Below are 20,130 nucleotides of genomic sequence, written 5' to 3' on the forward strand. Positions count from 1 at the left end.
TATCCCATTTCAGGAAGCATGAACAAATTTTTGTGGACTTTTTTTCCGAAAACAAACACTTTGTTTACTGTCATGATATTAATAGTCTCCTCAGCCAGCTAGGTGTTACCACTTACAGTCTACAGAATGGCGGCTATTTCTTGACAGCTCTAAACGGAGTCTGAAATGTGTTCTCCTACACAATGGTAATGTTTATGCAGTGGTTCCAATTGGTTATTCAACTCATCTGTGAGAAGATTATAATGACATAAAAATTGTCCTCAACTTTCTGTAGTATGAGGAGCATAACTGAATCATTTGTGTGGATCTTAAAATGGTAACTTTTCTGCTAGGACAACAGAGAGGTTTCACGAAGTATCCTTGCTTTCTGTGTTTGTGGGATAGCTGAGCTTGGGAGAAACACTGGACACAGAAGGAGTGGCCGAAACATGAAGCTCTGGAAATAAGAATGCAAAATATTGTGAATGAACCTGTAGTTAATCGAGACAGGATCATTTTCCCCCACTTCACATCAAACTTGGCTTAATGAAGCAGTTTGTTCAGGCTTTGAATAGAGAAAGTGAATGCTTTCAACATATTATTTCTGCTTTTCCTGCCTTGTCTTTTGAGAAGATAAAAGCAAGTGTATTTGATGAACCTCAAATTTGAACCTTCATACATGGCAAAGAATTTGCCAGGAAGATGAATAAGGATGAGAAAGCAGCATGGCAGTCTTTTGTGGCAGTTACAAAGAACTTCCTTGGCAACAAAACAGAACTATGAACTTCTGGTTCAAAGGATGCTGTTGGCTTTCCATGACATTGGATGTAACATGAGCATTAAGATTCACTTCCTGAACAGTCACCTTGATAAGTTTCCCGAAAATCTTGGAGCTGTTAGTGATGAGCAGACTACTGCTGGAGCATCAAACGAGATTGTCCTCACTAAGTACACAAACGCAAGAGCTACAAATGCAAATTTTTGCCTGAATAGAATTTAAGTTTTGCACAAATTTTATGATTAAAATAAGTGTTTTAATATGTTCTATTTTGAAATTGTAGACAAATTCGGATGCAATCATATCTTTTAGTGTGTTAGTGTATTTACTGTGTTATATAAATTATTATATTTTCACAAAGATGATGCCCAAGAAGATATTCTACTTCATTATGTTAAACTAAATGTTGAAAATTTTATAATAAGATAAAAACCTAAAATCTTGAATTGCAAAAAAACTGTAGCTTACAGAGAAAAACTAATGTCAGATTTGAGATCAGCACACTCAAATTAAGTAAGAACGAGTGTTTTTTGGATGCAACAAAAATTTTGTTCCCCAGTGTAATTGAACATTAAAACCACGATTAGTCGGCCCTGGCCGGTTGGCTCAGTGGTAGAGCGTTGGCCTGGCGTGCGGGGGACCTGGGTTCGATTTCCGGCCAGGGCACATAGGAGAAGCGCCCATTTGCTTCTCCACCCCCACCCCCTCCTTCTTCTCTGTCTCTCTCTTCCCCTCCCGCAGCCAAGGCTCCATTGGAGCAAAGATGGCCCGGGCGCTGGGGATGGCTCCTTGGCCTCTGCCCCAGGCGCTAGAGTGGCTCTGGTCACGGCAGAGCGATGCCCCGGAGGGGCAGAGCATCGCCCCCTGGTGGGCAGAGTGTCGCCCCTGGTGGACGTGCCAGGTGGATCCCGGTCGGGCACGTGCGGGAGTCTGTCTGACTGTCTCTCCCCGTTTCCAGCTTCAGAAAAATACAAAAAAAAACCCAAAAAATGATTAGTCAGTGTGGCTGTTAAGGCAAATAGATTCGTGTCACTCTAGGTGCGGCTTTCAGTTTAGCACAAGGAAAGAATGGAGGATGTATGTGGAAAAATAACCCATGGGAATGTGAGCACCATGAAGACAGGGACCGTTTCCATCCTGGTCATGACATACTTCCTGATACAAAGCAGGAAGGCAATAAACATTTTTCTGAGATATAAAATATTTCATCATGTTTTAACTAATATAGAAGAAAAACAGAAATCTTTCTCCCTAAATTTACTATAAAGGAAAGGAAAAGATTAGGGAAAAGAAAGGAGGTATCAGGAAATACACTCAAATGTCACAGTGATACAATGGGAAAATAAATTACTTTCACGTATGAAAAAAAATGGCAAATAAGTTGTGGTAGTTAAATGTTTTGAAAAGGTAAGCACTGCTACTTTTCAGTTTTGCTCTTTATTATCACCAGTATTTGGTGTAGTGCAGCACTGAGCTTCTCTTTCCCCTGAGCTGTTCTGTAAATGGATGCTGAATACAATCCCCTTGGGGCAGGGGCGGAGAAGGGATCAATTTAGTAGTCTGTTACTCTGTTCAGCTTCCTAGTTTTAGAATAATGGGGAAAGTATTTTATGATTAATCATTCTTTTCTACAGGTAATCACAGAGGATGGACTAATTTGGAGCTTATCTCATTAATGCACAAGCATTTTATTATTAAAACAAACAAATTATAAGGAGAGTAGATAATAATATATTTTTAAATCTACAGGGATGATAGCCAAAACAGGAAGGAGGGCGATACTATATATTTGCATCAGAAACCTCAACTACCGATAGTTACTGCAAACTAATACCAACCTGGCTTTCTGGAGGCCAGGCTAAGGAGATTAGCGTTGATATCGACGATTCTCTGTATTACCAAGTGGAAAAATACAGGTTCATCAAGATAAAGGAGTTTTTTTTTGTTGTGGCAAATGTGTTTCTTTTCTAATAGTAAACTCTGGAGAGAAACTGGTCTCGGGTATTTGCTTAAAGGATAGTGGGCAACCGTTTCATAAAAGCTATGGAAAATTTTTTGGTCATCAAGAAAACCAGCTACACCACTGTGAGGTTTGGTTTTCTGAATTGTTTGAATGGGACGGCAAAGCAGTGTTGTCTAGATGTGTGCAGCATTCTGTTGATATTACTTGTTAGGATGATAGGACTTGGAGAAGGCAGCATGAGTGATAAGCTCCTACCATTGTTTTCTGTAGACAACAAAGCTTCTGCCATTTAACTTTTCAGGTCACTCCTGAAATGGAGTCACTCTACTGTCTTGTTGCAAAGGAGGTCTCTAGTATATTCAAGAGTTGTATTCCAGAAGGAACACGTGACAGATTTTTGCTTGGGGAAAGGGCCACCTCCCATCCGTGTGGACGTGGAGAGAAAGGGACCTGAGGCTTCTTTCAGGAAGCACATATTATTTCCTTATTGTTTGTTTTGGGGATACTCAGAACTTTGGGATGCCCCCTGTGGAATTGTTCGGGTTTTCTGCACCCCAGTAGACTGGGACAGTAAGTTAGGAAATAAGTTAAATCTGGATGCTCTTTCCTTCTACACCCCCAGATAACCAAATGTGGTGGCCAGTTGATTAGAATTATTTATTGTTATCTCTCTGGGTGGTCTGTGCCATAAATAACAATCCCACCATTTCCCCTAAGCAAGAATTGATAGTACCTCTTTAGGCCGCTGCTGGAGCCACCGAAAGGACACCTGACTGATGGCTGGAAGGCACAGATCTGTTTCAGTCTGTGCTTTGAAGTTCTAAGGTTAAGTTTCAGGTCCTACTGCCAAGCTGGCTCTGGAACCTTGGGATGTTAATATCTTAGTGACAAATCCACTGTTGATCATAATGGTTTTTCATTTTTGCAAAAATGAGTGTTGCAATGGTCAGTCATAGAGAAGCGCATAAAGCCAGGATGGCATTTGGTTGTTTTTCTAGCCAGCTCTGTTCATTTGTGCCTGGATTGTTGAAGCCATATTCAAATTCTGTCTGTCAGCGGTCTGCGATCAACTAGCATGGTCTGCTAGGGGCATTACTAGGGAGTGTTAACATGTGTGCCACATATTTTCAAGTCCTAGATCCTCAAGTCTGCTGTTTTAGAGTTCTCATGCCAATTCCTAGGGACTTTGTTCGACTTAAGATGCTTAATAAGATGTACAGTAATAGGTCAAGTTATTGTATTAAAATAACACGTTTTTCTAAAGATAGACTACAAAGTCTGGAGCAAAATGCATTTAGTCACACACGGGCATCTTGACCCCTGATTATTCTCTCTCTGAGACACTGTGGCTGTGATAAAAGCACAGCCACGGGAATAAGGCAGAGTTGGGTCTGTCCCTCTGCCCTACCACTTACTTGAACTGACTTAATCTTGGGCAGTGCTCTTAATCCCTCAGTCTGTGTTTTCCTCTGTCAAAGATGTAGAACACCTGCCCTCTGGAGTTCTTATGGGGATTACTTGAGTTGGAGTTTGAAAAGTGCTTGCTGACTTCTGCCAAAGGCACTAGAACCTTCCAGGTGAGGCAGTTAAGTACATAGGAACAACTAGCAGGTCTCACGTAGCATTAATGATAGCCTATAGCAAGGCTGTCTGCCCAGGGTCCTTGCAGCAGTTTCCTGCCTTTCCCCTTGCCTGGGAAGATTTGCAACTGAGTGTCCCAGAGAGTCCTCAGGAGCATAGAAAACACAGCTGTTAATCTTATAAAATGTAGGGTTACATTTGTCTGTGACTGGTAACTAATGCCCTGGGTGTTACATAGGTCTACTTCAGGAGAGCCAGCTTAGTCTAGGGAAAAGGGCATTATATCAGCCAAGATAAAACTGGAGGCTTGAGATCCCTCTCCCTCTGTACCAGTTAATTTTCTTTGCAAACCCTCCAATTCATTCATCCTGGCATCCTCAGCCCTAAATGGATGTGGGAGAAAGAAGATAGCTTTCCACAGGTCCAGTTTCTTGCTGCACCACTCTAGCTCTTGGGTATATGAGGCAAAGTAGGTGGCGTGCTTCTTGGGTGCCCCACCATTCAAGGCTGGATGACACCTGACTTATAAGGTTGACGCTGTGGGATAATCACCTGCGACTTTGACCTCTGAGAAGGGAAGCAGCTGAGGAGGATGTCCAAGCTGAAGAATTTCAGCACATCTTTTTCCTTCTTAGAAGAATTGTTTATGGTAGAATAGTTACCATAAACTATTTATTTAATAGTTTAAAATGTTAAGAACAGATGCTATATACCTGAGCTTAGCCAAAAGGCCAAGAAGCAATAGTGTTTGAATAGTTCGCGTCATAACAGTTGCTCTGGACATGCGAGCTGGTTCTAGTGAATTCTCTGCACTATCTGAAGCTGAGCTCTTAGCAGTCTCTTGATAGAGCAATGAGCTATGTTATGCTCCTGTGAGCACCCGACGTCCAGACTGACTGTGTTCTGGGGCAGGTTGGGACCTCTCTGGGGAGTGCCGAAAAGGCCTATGCAAGCTTCCAGCCTTTCTGATTTGGAGCGTGAGCTCAGTCTGTGTTCATCTTGCTCTCTTAATATTGCAAAGTTAAAGGTCGCTAAAATAAATAGAAGTTATAAGTTATAGAATATAGTGAAGAGAGAGAACAGTGTGGATGCTGGGATAACACCAGGGTCAGAACCATCCCAGAACCACTGAAGGCCACTTGCCTGAATTAGCTACAAGGGAAAATGATAGCTCGTGTTCTGTTTGGAGAAAGTATTTTCCTTTAAGCACTAATATAGGCTAGTTGTTCCCAGTCAGGAAAGAGCCCCAAGGCTGAGTAGATGGTCAGATGGCCTACAGCCTAGGGCTTCCCACCTTCTCTGGACCAGTGTCACCTATGGAACCTGCTTCTTCCTTGCGTGCAGAACTCTAGATACTATCTAAGCTTAGCACACGTGTGCAGTGCCCACGTGCATGTCGGTATTGAGTGGCCTCACACACAGACACATACGCAGATGTCAGGCTAAGGAATCAGACCTTGAAATTGAGTTTGAGTTTTTTTCTTGATTCTTTTCCCCTGTCATTTTATAAAATTCCTGCCACCTCCTATAAGATAAATTATCTTACCTTCTCCTCCCCCCCCCCCCCCCCAAACACTCAGGTTTAACCAACAGGTCTTCTCTAGGAGATGCACAGTAACAAAGTGAGTACTTCCTGTTGATAAAACACAAATTATCAGCCACTCCAGAAAGGGGTCACAGGCTCACAGTCTGCCCGGCAGCACACAACCCACCTGTTCCCCAACACGCAGGGGCCAGACCCTGGAGATGCTACCCTGCACATTCTCAGAGAAGACGGCAGGAAGTGAAGGGCGCATCCCGTGACAGCAGGCTCCCAACCCAACGTGAAGTTACTCAAAACAGTGACTCAGATGGCCACTTAGAGTCACAGTCAGATTCTGAAAGGGTGATATCAATGTCACATGCCATAGTGACCTCCAAATGCCAGGACAGGTGCCCACCAGGGCAGTTATACAAACAGGCCCCAGCTGGCTCCTTGAGCTGAAATTAGACTACTCACAGGCAGCCTGGCTGTGCCAGTGCCGCGGGTGTGTGTAATAGCCAGGTGTGCACTGACCCATACTGAGACACTTGGTGCACCAGCAGGCACCAGCCACCTTAGAGGATGCAGAGAGGTGTCCATCCTTATCATGCCCCTGGCCTGTGCCAGGCACTGTTCAAGTTTTGGAGATATATTGACTTTATCCCAGCCCTTAAGAAGTTAATAATCTAAGGTAGTGACAGACACAGATAGCTAATCATAACTCAGTGTGGTGACTATTCAAACAGAGAATTAAATTTAGAAACACAACTGACTCAAAAATTAGTGAACAGTAATTCCTGCCTAGAGAGATGTCAGTGAAGAATAGGGAGGGAAGCTAGGTTTGAGGAGGACCTTGATGAATGAGTTAGCAAGGAAAGAAGTTATCTAAATCTGAATCTAGTCAAAGATAGGTTCAAAGAGAAGCTTTTATTTCCAGGTCATTAAGCGGAAGCATGTTGTGACCAGGAGTCAGAGGGTCGACACAGAGGGTCCTCTCCAGAAGCGGTGTAGTCAGTGGTGGGATTCAGCCCGTTCGCACCGGTTCGGGAGAACCGATACCTAATTTTTTTGTTGAGTTCACGAACCAGTTGTTAAAATGTCACTTGTAATCAGGGTTCCCTCTAAGGTGGGCGCCTGGACAGCCGCCCAATGTGGAAATCACAAATTTACCTTCTTTACTCTTTTTTAACGTTCATCTGCACAACAGCATATTCTAAGCACCTGTAGTAAAGTTCATTCCATCTATAGGTGAAAAACAATTGACAGAACTATGCTTGTAACATTTATGTATTCATTTCATAAAACTCATTATACCTTTGATGAAATGCTACGTTTTAACTCCCTCGTGTTTGTTACTTCAGTAAACAAACATATAACGTAAAGAGAGAAAGTGCCAAACAACCAGGGGGTGACACGCTGTCATTGGAAGTATCTTAAATAACAGTTTTATTGTTTTTTAAGGTATTATTTAATATTTTTTCATTAATGTTTTAAAATTCTTTCTTAGAACATAATCTAGTTTTGTGTACCTCTTTTATTCTTAAATATTAACTACATGAAATAATTATCTACCTTTTAGTTTATCATTTCTTTATACCTAAAACTGTCATTAGGACAGAGAGACTGTTGTTAAGTTACTTGAATCCCACCACTGGGTGTCGTCCCTTCTTCCCAGAAGCCGCCGTGAAGCCCTGGTGCTGTTCGTGGGGACCTGTGACCACAAAGCCCAGGCGGGGTTGGTTTCCTTGTGTGGGTCTCACTGACTCTGTCGTTTGCTCTTCTCTGCTTCCCCAGTGCGGAGCCCGGTGTTTTCCCACCTGTCATCCTCCCTCCAGGGACTCTGGACCATCCGGGCATACAAAACCGAAGAGAGGTTTCAGGAGCTGTTTGATGCTCACCAGGATTTGCATTCAGGTCTGTAAGCTTCTGGGAACGGTTCAAAGGATGGGATGCGCTGCTCTCTGAGGCTTGACCTGTCTCTCAGGAGGCCTCGTTGGCTAGTGCTTCTCTCTGCCGCCACCCAGGCCGGCCCCACAGCCTGTCCCTGCACATCTTCCTCCCCTGCCCTGCCCTGCCCTGCCCCTTGGCATCACTCCTCAGAACCCCCTCTGTGCTCCCCTCTTTCCAACCTCACCGCTCCATCCTCCCCTGGCTGGATTGTATCGTCCTTCCATGACCAGGCCCTGTGACTTTCTGTCCCTTTGGGGCAGGAGGCAGCAAAACTTATTTTTTTAAAGAGCTAGATGGTAAATATTTCAGGTCCATATCAGCTCTGTTGCAACTACTATACTTTGCTGTTGTAGCATAGATGTGAGCACAGATACGCCCTCAGCAAATGACTGTGTCTGTGTTCCGATAAAGCTTTATTTACCAAAATAGGTGGTGGGTCGTTCTTGGCCCACAGGCCATAGTTTGCCAACTCTTTTTCAGAGCCTGCAGGGTGGCAGAAGTGACTGAGGAAATCAGTTTCCTAATGATCAGATTTGCCACCCAATTGATGTGTATTATTCTGTATCAGTGAGGCTATTTTTCTATGTAGAAATTTCAGAAATTCCTCTATATCTGTAAAATCCTGGCTCACCTTTCCAATCTTTGTCATATTCTGAAGACAAAATGGCACTTTGGGAGCCCCATGCAGATCCCTTCAGTGAGGTGGTCACTTAGATGCAGGCTCCTGTGGAGTGCACACTGCGCAGGGCCCTGCAGTGCACGGCAAGGTGCCGCGCTCCGTGCTGTCAGAGGACTGAGAGGCTGAGCTTCACACGCGGCCCAGCCCTGCAGGAAACGCACCCACCAGGCCCTTTCCCCGTGTCCTGTAGCACGATCTCATGTCTCTGTGTTTATTTGTCCAGTGCATGCTCCCCGTGAAGCTTCTGTACTGCTTCCCCAGTGTATCCTCACACTTAGCTTTCCGGAATCTTCAGGTTTCTTGTGTGTGCAGCTTTGCTGTCCTACTTTGTGTAAAAGTTTTCTGTAGCTCAAGGGAGCAAAGGGTTCCCCTCGTTCCAAGTGGTGAGCGTGATCTTTCTGCTTTTTCCAGAAGCGTGGTTCTTGTTTCTGACCACGTCCCGGTGGTTCGCCCTGCGTCTGGATGCCATGTGTGCCATCTTTGTCATCATTGTTGCCTTTGGGTCCCTGATTCTGGCAAAAAGCAAGTACAGATGCAAATAAGTATTTGTGGTATTATTGTAGTATTGGCTGCATTTACAAGTATTAAATTACACTCTTGCCACCTAGTTTTGTATCATATACTGTTTGGTCTAGTGAATTTGTGTTACAGCGTTTTCAGTGTGTCAGTCTGGGTGAGTCCACAGTGTGGCCCACACAGAGGATCATTTGGGTCTGGATGAGTTCCTTTTATCTTTCTTCGAGTAGGTAATAATCCTCTGAACATCTTAGTAATTGTGAGGATAGAACCAAGTTTACTATGAGCATTCTGTCTAGCTGAGAGTCTTAGGTTTTAGCTTCAGGACTACTCAGAGCTCTTGGTCATAGGTGCCTGGTGCAATGGGCGGAGAAGGATTCTCAGCAAGAAAAAAACATTATCCTCACTGCCACATGGGTACCAGATGAGCAGGTGTTGGCATGCATGGCTTGAATTCACCAGCCCTAACTATTCCATATTACAACACCAAGTCACAGTATTTAATGATGGAACAGTGAGAGTAGTATTTTAGATTTAAAAGCATTGGCTCTTAATACCCATTGCTTTGGTTTTAGACATTTCTAATTGCTGTTGCATTGGACCTAGTAAGTGAAATTACATAATAGTCCTTGAAACCATAACGAGGAAAGTGTCAAGAATGACTCCCTCGCCTATGTCATACTGCCAAGTGTATGTTGATCCTGTTGGGATTGATAAACTCATTCAGTACTCTTCTTGTGAATTCTTGGTGCAGTTTCTTGTATCATGGTCTCAATCAACACATAATAAAAGTGTAAAAATTATTGTTATTATATGCAAAGTGTTTATATATTTTAAAGGAGTCTCCTTGGGAAAGTGACAGAGGAGACAGACTCCAGGTTAAGAGTGGAGCTGACTCTTCCCCTTCCTGTTCCCCCTCCAGCTCTGGACGCTGGGCAGGTCGGCCTGGCACTGTCCTACGCCCTCTCCCTCATGGGGATGTTCCAGTGGTGCATCAGGCAAAGTGCTGAAGTTGAGAATATGGTAATGTTTATCCTAACATTCTTAGCCTTTTCAAGTCTCCTTGCCATTAAATAGCATTAAAGCACTTCTTATGTAAAATATTAAAACTGTTATTTTTACATCGTAGCTAATAGAGTTTTTTTAGATCCTCCTTCCATCTGTTTAAAGTTAATGTAAAATAAAATATATACATCTTTTTCTGTCTTATGTATGCCATGTCAGCAGGTTTTATATTCATCACAAGCTGTCTTCAAATGTAATAAATGTCTCTGTAGGAGGGAGGTTCTGAAATCCTGGAGTGGATATACGCTAATTTCTTAAGAGGCCTGTTTATTTTTGTTTCTTAATGGGTAGTTCCTCATTCCTGGTAAAAGAAAAATTCAGCATTTTGTTTAATTTGTTTATTTAAGGTTGTTTGTTTAATTAATAGGTATCTCCTCCTCCCACCCCTATGTTAGCATTTATTCTTATATGTATGTGTTGAACACCTGAATTTGCTGGTGTCCCTTCTTTCTGGTGAAATAGGCTCCTTCCAGGAATGTGCTACTTGAAGGTGTTGAGTTGTGGTTGTTTAGGAGGGCTTAGTCAATATGTAAGTCATCTCTTCTTATGAATATTTACATTTTCTCCTAAAAGAAAAAATAATCATTTTGCTCTTCTAATAAAGTAAAAAGCGACTATTAAAATGAGGTTTGACGATCATCCCATTTAATTCATCTATAACAGATGGCCCTTTGTAGCAAATACGGATTGGTGGGTATAAGTGTTCTTTTTAAAAAAAAATCATTTTAGAGAAGAGAAAGAGAGAAGGCAGGGGAGCAGGAAGCATGAATTTCCATATATGCCTTGACCAGGCAAGCCCAGGGTTTCAAACCAGTGACCTCAGCGTTCTAGGTTGATGCTTTATCCAAGAAAAAAATAAAGTATTCTTTTTCTTGACAAAATTCTCTTGTTTTTTATTCAAGTGTGGAAAGTAGGTAGAATTCCTTTGTCTAGTTCTTTATTTTTATTATAATGTTGAGGGGCAGAGCCATAAGAGAAAGTATCAAAAGACGACGAACAAATTTGTAAACCATTAAAGTCCTTATCAGAACTCCTGCTTCTCTCCTTTGGGGATGTTAAGACCTGAGATATCCTTAACCAATTAAGTATGAAAACAGAACGGTTCATTTACAGTCTCTAAACTTCCATAAGCAAGACCCTCTGTTCCTAACCCCTGTGATGTCACATGTCTTCCAGATGATTTCGGTAGAAAGGGTGACGGAATATACAGACCTTGAGAAGGAAGCACCCTGGGAATACGAGAAACGCCCACCGCCATCCTGGCCCCACGAGGGAGTGATTGTCTTTGACAACGTTAACTTCACATACAGTTTAGACGGGCCTCTGGTATTGAAACACCTGACAGCACTCATTAAGTCAAGAGAAAAGGTTTGTTTAAGCCACCTTGCCTCTTTAAAATTGCAAGTAAAGGTTTAGCGGCTATACCTGCTTGCTGGCTTCCTTGTGAATAAGTCAGGGAGGCTATTTGTTCTTCTGTGGATGCAGATTAGATTGGCGATTATAGGTAAATCTGACAATGAATGTGATTACCAACATTTCTGTCCTCATGGCGTGAGCTGCCTCATGGTGGTTGGTGAGCCTTGGGTCCCAGGGTTGGAACTTAACCTGACCCAGAATACTCAATCCTACCTCTGATTATTCATGCCTAAGTCTTCGAAGTCAGCCCTGGCCACTTGTCACTAAGTCCCCAGTATCTAGTCCCTATCGGTTCTTCTTTGTATTTCTGTCAAATCCTTCTCTTCCTTCCTCCCCAAGGCGGCCTTTAGTTGGATCTCCCCTCTCTCCCATGGCCCATTCCATAGACCTTTCCCTCCTCTAACCCATACTGTGCTCATTCCCCTCCCTCCCACCAGCAGGCTGCTGCTTTCGGAGACACAGATCTGATCCTTGTGGGGCCCGCTGGCTCCTGGCCTGGCGAGCCACTGCAGGAACCATAGCAAGGCTCCAAGTCCACTCCAGCAGGGGTTGTGTGGCCGCTTCTGCCACCAGAGTCTGAAATCCATGGCCCATTCAGGACTCAGGAACCAGAGCTCCCCGCTGGAGGCTGTAAAGGGCCCAGAAACTTACACAAAGTTGAAGAAAGCAAACCCAGGTGGCAGGGGATGATATTTGTGGGGGACCGATGAGCTCTGTGACCTCATCCTGCCAGTGTCTAAGTCTACTAGGGATGGGATTTGAAGCCCTCAGCTAGAACCAAGGCAGACTTTTTAAAAACTAGTTCAACCAGCCGGACCAGGCAGTGGCAGAGTGGATACAGCATCGACCTGGGACGCTGAGGACCTGGGTTCGAAATCCCGAGATCACTGGCTTAAGCGCGAGGCTCATCCAGCTTGAGCTCAGGGTCGCCAGCTTGAGCATGATCACTTGGCTTGAAGCTCGAGGTCACTGGCTTGAATCCAGGGTTCCTGGCTCACCTGGAGCCACCTGGTCAAGTCATATATGAGAAAGCAATCAGTGAACAACCACGGTGCCACAACTATGAGCTGATGCTTCTCATCTCTCTCCCTTCGTGTCTGTCTGTTTCTCTCTCTCTCTCTCTCCTTCACTTAAAAAAAATATAAAAAGTGGTTAAACCAGGACAGACGAAGATGAAAGCTCTTTTCCCATCCAGTCCTCCAGCTTCAGTTCCTAATGTGCGCACAGCCACTGCACTCAGCAGCATGTAGGTTTTCCCAGAGCATCCGGTCCTCCTGGCTCCTCCACCTCAGAGACCTCCTTTCCCTCGTCTGGCTAATGAGAACATTCTTGTTTCCAGAGTTAACTCTGATGGCGTCTGCCTCTTTGAGACCCTTACTTCTGCCAGAGCATCTTACAGATTCTTTTAAGATTGCATTTGTAGTACACCCCTGTTCACAGAGGGCTTCATCGCAGTAGCCAAACTTCGGAAGCTACTGATGTGTCCATCAAGGGATTCATGGGTAAACAAAATAGGATATATTTATGCAATTGAATATTATTCAGCCTTAAAAATGAAGGAAGTTTGGACACATGGATGAACCTTGAGGAAATTATGCTAAATGAAATAAGCCAGGCACAAAGGACAAATGCTATGTGATTCTACTTACAGGAGGTTAGTAGAGTAGTCAGGTCATAGAGACAGAACGTAGCAAGGTGGTTGCCAGGAGCTGGGGGGAGGGGTGGACGAGGAGTTAGCGTTTAATGAGTACCGAGTTGTGTTACAAGGCAAAAAGTGTTCTGGAGCTTGGTTGCACAACAATGTGAATGTACTTAACACTACTGAACTGCACACTTAAAAATGGTTGAGTTGGCAAACTTTACGTTCTGTGTATTTTAACTACAGTTAAAAAATGAAAGATAGCACTTAAGCCATGCATTATAAATTTTGGTCTGATCATGCAGCACACTGAGGCTTCTTTTTAAAAAAAAATTTATTGCTTGATTTTAGAGAGACAGAGAAAGGGAGGGAGAGAGAGATAGAGAGAGAGAGAGAGAGAAAGCATTCATTTGTAGTTCCACTGAGTTGTCTGTCATTTCGATGCCCTGACCGGGGATCGAAACCGCAACCTTGGTGTTTTGGGATGACACTCTCACCAGCCAGGGCCGCACTGAGGCTACTTGATTTCAGAGAGCATCTTGTTTTCATCTTGGTTCTTCAGAAAGCGGCATTCTGCGGGCACACAGTGGGTGCTGAGGGAGTGCTGGCTGGGAGAGTGAGGAATACACAGGCGTGAGGGGACCAGTAACAAAACAGACACTCTAAACAACTCCTGTAAACAACCCATTACCTAGATGCGTTAAACACCTTAAGAACTGCTCTTTTAAGTTCTCTTTCCACCACAGACTCATTTAGTGGACTATAGCCATAATTTGATGAATGATACCCTTGTGACATGAAAGAACAAATGTTCAACTTAATGCCCAAATGATACTCAGGAGCAGCTTTAGTGAGTCACGTGGCACAAGCTGGCTCCTTGTTATTTCCAGTTCTGTTGTAGGTCAGGAAGCAGGCGAAGACTGCTGTGTCAGGTAAACATTAACTACAGCTCTCGACAAAACCCCATCCCTAAGAGCAGTATAAGGGAGGCTTGCTCATGGCAGACAGTGTGTCCGTAGGGTTTAATGTGCCAGATGTAATTCTGTTAATATGCACACATCTTAAATTTCCCTCAGAACCGTACAATGTGAATTGTCTAAGAAAGTCAGTCATACAACTTAGAACATAACAGATTTAGTCTCTGATCTAAAAGCCCCCAAGTTAGAGGATTATCTGAGATTCTAAAATGTTTGAGGGAAAACTGAATTTGGAGACAGAATTATAGTAACTCCAATAACTTGGTGTTTTTTTTTCATTTGTATCTTGGTCCACTCACAGCATCACCTTCAGCTCTATTTGTGAATTTAGAGGTTGTGTCCAGCCAGCACAGTCTTGAAATTATTTCACTCCGCCAGTGTAGGTGCCAGGCGTCACCCCTCCACACCTGTCCCAGCGCCGTTATTCTGGGACACCCCTGTGTCTGGCATTAGACTGAGAGAGGCTGTTGCAGGGGACACGAGGATGTGTCAGGACAGCGGAAAAGGTGCTTTATTCTCTTTCATTTATTTCCTTGGCTGTCCAGATTCCTGGAAATTGTAGTAAACAAGGAAATCTAATAGGTACTAAGCGCGATTCTAATTCACAGAAGACACAGCAAATAAAATAAAGAATCAAAATGAGGTTAGATCCTAACACTGGCTGCATTTTTCACTTAGATGATTTTGTGGTTGATTTGATCATTTTAGAGAGTACTGGGCCATTTTAAAGCATTTTCCAGCTTTAGAGGTAGATTGATTTTGGTTTATTACTTTTTTCCCCCTTTCTCAAAGCTATTACTTGGATAATACATTTTACAGATATGTACTAGACCTTGCTATAATGTGCAAAAATATTAGTTTCCTATACTTTCTCCTTTTTTACATAATACTTTCTCAGAAACGCCTCCCCTCACTCCCAGATTGCCCTTGCTAATTCCTTCCTGCTCAGACTGTCATGCCAGGCCCGGCAGCACCTGTCACCTGGGGGCTTCTTAGAAGTGCGGAGTCGCAAGTGGACCAAGAGCTCTAGACTCAGAATCGCATTTGAAAAAGACCCCACTTCCCCATAAAGTTATCTTGCCCTAAGACAGTTTTTGATGATGCTAGCCCATGATTTCCGAGAAGTGTTCTTGGACAGTTTGGAATTGAGCTCATGAAATACCCCAGCCCCTTTGACTGAGCATGAACCTCTAGAAAGATCTATGTCACTTAAGCACCCTACAGATTTATTTACTTTTGTATTCTACAAATTGTGGATTTACATTATCATCTAATTCTGTCTGACTCCAAGTTTATGCATTTATTTTATATGCATCTTTTCGGTCTAGTCTGTTTTCATCCCAGGCAGATGTCTCCTACTGTGTAGCTTTTCCCACAGCAGCCTCCTGCAGAGACTAAAGGTATTTCACTGTTCGCCCGGCCCCGCGTGGGCCCGGACGCAAAGACAGCCAGGTGTAGCAATAATAGTATTTGAGGCCCTTTCAAAAGAGTCTCACTGCCCCTAGCAGGGCACTGTGCGGTGCACACGGTACTCTGTCCCAGGTACCGTGTGCACCACATAGCTGTAGTTTTCTCTCCCAGCTTCAGGGGGCTGCCAGTCCTCCCTGTTAACAACTAGCCCGCCTAACCGTGGCTGCCCTCTGTCCTCAGTCTGTCTGCTCTCTTGCCTGAGCACCACATTATACTCACCGGTGTCCACATCCTGCTTTAACTGTCTGTCAGTAGGATTTGTATGCGAAGCCAGTTCCTTTAGCCACAGTGCACCTCTCCCTACTCTCTCTCTGTGTCTCAGCTGGACAGACGGACATGATAAGGTGCCAGCCCATCCAGGTGGTATGGAGGCCGTGCGTGAGCAGAGTGGACAAGAGTCATACACTCAGGTCTGAGTCCTGCCACTTCTACGCTCTATTGTTTCAGGCAGGTTAATTAATCCTACTAAGCCTCCATCTTCTCTCTTGCAAAATGGAAGAATGAGACCTAATCTCTTGGGCGGTGTACAACTTTAACAAGATAAGACATGTAAAGTATCTGCTAGCACAGAGTGAACGTGTGGACAGAGACAGCTGTCGTTACCACAGGTTTGGGATGAGCATAACCTCTGACACTGGCTGCACACATGGTTGCCTGCCTCACGAAAATGAGGGGTTCGCTATTTGCATTCGGATTTTATGGTTATGGGATCCATCCACCACGACTGTCTTCTCTGTTCAGCTTATTGGATACATAAACAATATGGTGGCAGATTTTCCGTAAGTTTCTCCAGCCTGAGGTAAATCGCTCAACTCTACTAAATGTCTTGCTTGTGCAGAACACCACAGGTAGCACAGACCAGAGATGAAGGCGAGTCGAATACACATCCTGCTGTTAACACATACAGGCCAATAGAAGTAAGGTAGTTTAAAAATGGCTACTACATAAAGTAGAAGGAGGCCACAACTTTTATGGAAGTTTAGAAGATGATGTAACATCTGCTGGGGGCAGGTGGGACAGTTCCGAGAAATAGGTGTTGGAGACAGAATCTGTGATGTGTAGTTAGGATTTCAGTAGGGGCAAAAATGCGTGAGAAGGGCGTTCCAGGTGATGTGACCAGCACAAGCAAAAGCACAATGCCTTGACTTGGTGCACGAGAACTAGACACGTGCAGAGCCTTCAGGGAAAGGAACTACCGGGTATACAACACCCATTTGCATTTCTAATCCTCACAACGACCTAGTAATCCCAGAGAAACTGGTTTGTGGAGATTATGGATGGAGAGATTAGTTGGGACAGTTTTGTAGAAAAGACCCTGGTGCCCAGATAAGCACAGAGGGGTCCTTGGGCAGTTTAGCCTGAGAAGTAAGTGCTCATGGCCCACAGTGGGAAGAAGTGAGAAGCAGGGAGCCCACTCTCCATTGTATACTCCTAGCCAAGGTGTAATGCAGAAAGTGATTCCACTTTTTGGAATGAAACTGATGTCGATGAAAACAAAGTTGTGACACCCAGGCTTATGAATGTGAAGGGAAACCAGGCAGGAGAAGAAATTGATTATTTCTGGAGGGCAGATTGGCAGCACTGAGCAGCCTCCTTTGAAAATGCTCATACCTGTTTCTTAGCAATTCCACAGCTAAGAATTTATCTTAAGAAACTAATTAAGGTTATTTGCAAAGCTTTACCTTCAAGGATACTTAACACAGTGTTATTTATAATAGCAAAATATCTACAAATAGGGGATTTGATAAACAATCACATTCTATAATATTATGTAGCTATTAAAGTAAGTCTTAGGGAATATTAAAGAAGATCAGATTATAATAATATATTCATATTAATTCCATTTTGTTTAAATATATGAGCTAGTATCTTTAAGAACACACCCAAAAGTCCAGAAAGAAAACGCATCAACATCTTAAGAATAATTTTTAACCAGAACGTTGAGGTTACTGCTAGTATTTATTTACTTTCAAATTTACTTGCAAGGATCATGATTAAGAAAATGGTTTGTTTTTTTAAAAGGTAGTGCAGCCTTGCACACAGGTGATGACTGGGCATTATAATGAGGATGTTGGGGTCATGAAACATTGCAGAAGTAGAATCTTCAGGGGCATGCTGGCACTGGGAAAAGCTAGAACTAAGGTGAACGTTTTGCTCCCATGAGCCTGGAAAAGAAGTTATGAGATTAAAGTGACGCAGTCAGGAGAGGTGGCTGTTGTGAGTGGGGTGTACTGGGTATCAGTCATGTTGAAGTTGACGTATGAGGAGAGATCCGGGTGCAAATGTCTAACACATTGGTGTGGTCATCAGAGACCCACCTCGGCCTAGTTGGGAAAACAGAAAGGGGCCAGTTGCAAAGGAGCTAAAATAAGACTATCTCGAAGCATCTCTTTGGTGTTATGAATATAAACTGGATGATATTGGTGACTTTCTCCGCAGACAGTTGGTAAAACCCCTTGGTGACCTGTGAAAGACTCAGGCTCAGTTTTGATGACTGGAGAGCAGAGAGAAGTAGAGGCAGGTTCTCTGAGTTGCCGTGTTCTCATCCTCCCTTGCGTCTGGAGCTCACAGTGCAGCGGTCGTGAGCAGCCCTCTGTGCCCCTTGCCGCATCTCGGCCACTCACCAAACGTCCACAGATGTTCCGGTTTGAACGAACGGGCCGGTTTCCGTAGAGCTTGTAGCACAGGCACATCCACACGTTCTCAGAGGCCTGCTTCTTGTCTGTGTCTTCCTGTGTGTTGATTTACATAGGAGAACAGCAGAAACTCAACAGAAACATGCCTGGGCCGTGCTTATATGCACTAGGACCCACCTATAAGCAGAAAATAGCTCACTCTTAAAATATAAAAGAGGACTTGACTGTATGGTAAAAATGGCTGCAAAGGTAATAAAATTAGCTAAAGCCATTTTTCTTACATTTAATTGCTATAAAGAGAAATTTGTGTTTTGAGAGAAAAAAGCTGACTCGTCTCCCCACATAAGTGTTGGTCCTGAGAACACTTCCTAATGAACTTCCTGAATGTTAGTACCTTCTCAGAGTCCGTTTCTCAGGGGACCGAAGCACGGACAGGAAGTGCATACTTCAATGAGGATATATATAAATTTGGGAAGGAGGGATTTCATACCTGACATATTCTATTTTCTTCAGTAAAATTGGAGCACAGTCATTATATATGAGTAAGGGATGCATGCTTATCCTTGCAACATTGTAGTGTTAGAGGAAAATGAAGAAGAGCTTGCATTTCAGCAATAGGTAAATGGCTGAGTAAATTTTGACATAACATTTGGACAAAATACGTAACTAAGAAAATGATGTATCAGTCCTGGCTGGTTGGCTCAGTGGGAGAGTGTCAGCCTAGTGTGTAGAAGTCCTACATTTGATTCCTGGTCAGGGCACACAGGAGAAGCAACCATCTGCTTCTCCACCCGCCTTCTCTTTCTCTCTCTCTCCCTCTCTCTCTCTCTCTCTGTTTCTCTCTCTCCCCCTCCTACAGGCATGGCTCGAATGAGCAAGTTGGCCTTGGGTGCTGAGGATGGCTCCATGGCCTTACCTCAGACACTAAAATAGCTCAGTTGCCAAGCAATGGAGCAGCAGCCCCAGATGGGCAAAACATCAGCCCCAGACAGGGGTTGCTGGGTGGATCCCGGTCCTGGCGCATGCGGGAGTCTGTTTCTCCGCCTCCTGTCTCTCACTTGATAAATTAAAAAAAAAACAAAAAATGATTTGTCAACAGAAAAATTATGGTTTACTGGGAATGAGGAGACTCAAATCTACGGAAGAGGTCTGCAAATAGTTTAGAAGAGTCACCAAGGCGGGAGGAAGGGAGCTTGCTGGGTCCGATGAAAGGAATGCCAAGTAGCCTGGTCGTCCCTGTCACCTACCTAGTCATGTGATTACTGCCAGTTATTTTGACATGGAATTGGTGGTGAAGATGATAAAGGAAATGTAATACAGTAAGAAAAGCAACATAGTCAAAAGAGATAGTGTACTTATAGTGATTCAGGACCTAGATGTTGGAACCAGGGTTTTGGGTTCAAATCCTGATACCACCATTTAAGAATTAAAGGCAGGACTAACTTCTCAGGTGTGCACAAAGTGCCATTCAAAGTGTCCAGCTCTCTGAAAGGTCCTGTGTTCTGGTTAAAAGCCCTTCTCATGCTGTCTTGAAATTCTTAGTTTTATCTTTGAATGTGTGTTTTGTTAAGTCTGACGGGACAGTGGAACATGTGTGTGAGCAGAGGAAATTTGCACTTGTACGTGTCCTTCATTGCTCGCTGCCTCACTTGCTTCTAAAAAAAGACAAACCCTTTTTTGAAACTCCATTATTGATTTTACAATTAAGCTTTAAATCTTTGGAAGTATTCAGATGAGAAAAAATATATAGTTCCCACCATATTATTGGTGCTCTGAAAGGTTTAGTTCTTCTTTGTTTAAAGCTATGAGGTTTTAAAATCTACTGAAGTAATTTACCAATGCTTAAAAGCATGTCTTATTCCACCCATTGATTCCAGATTCTTAAATAGAGATGTCATCTCTTGGGAAGCTCCCACCAGAGAATCTTTAGTTGGTCAGTTCACTGGTTCACTAGAGGAG

The 20,130-nt window shown here is 43.5% G+C and overlaps 1 protein-coding gene across 1 annotated transcript in view; it reads left to right on the plus strand.

The window, feature by feature from the left end:
- ABCC4 (ATP binding cassette subfamily C member 4 (PEL blood group)) overlaps positions 1-20,130 on the plus strand; it is a 294,246-nt gene that overhangs the window by 231,584 nt on the left and 42,532 nt on the right. Inside the window, exons 22-25 of the mRNA XM_066380684.1 lie at positions 7,618-7,737; positions 8,864-8,974; positions 9,891-9,991; positions 11,210-11,401. Of these exons, the coding sequence (XP_066236781.1) occupies positions 7,618-7,737; positions 8,864-8,974; positions 9,891-9,991; positions 11,210-11,401 (524 nt within the window). The remainder of the gene's footprint in view (positions 1-7,617; positions 7,738-8,863; positions 8,975-9,890; positions 9,992-11,209; positions 11,402-20,130) is intronic.

The sequence above is a fragment of the Saccopteryx leptura genome, chromosome 4 (genome assembly GCF_036850995.1).
Source record: "Saccopteryx leptura isolate mSacLep1 chromosome 4, mSacLep1_pri_phased_curated, whole genome shotgun sequence".
Lineage (NCBI taxonomy): Eukaryota > Metazoa > Chordata > Mammalia > Chiroptera > Emballonuridae > Saccopteryx > Saccopteryx leptura.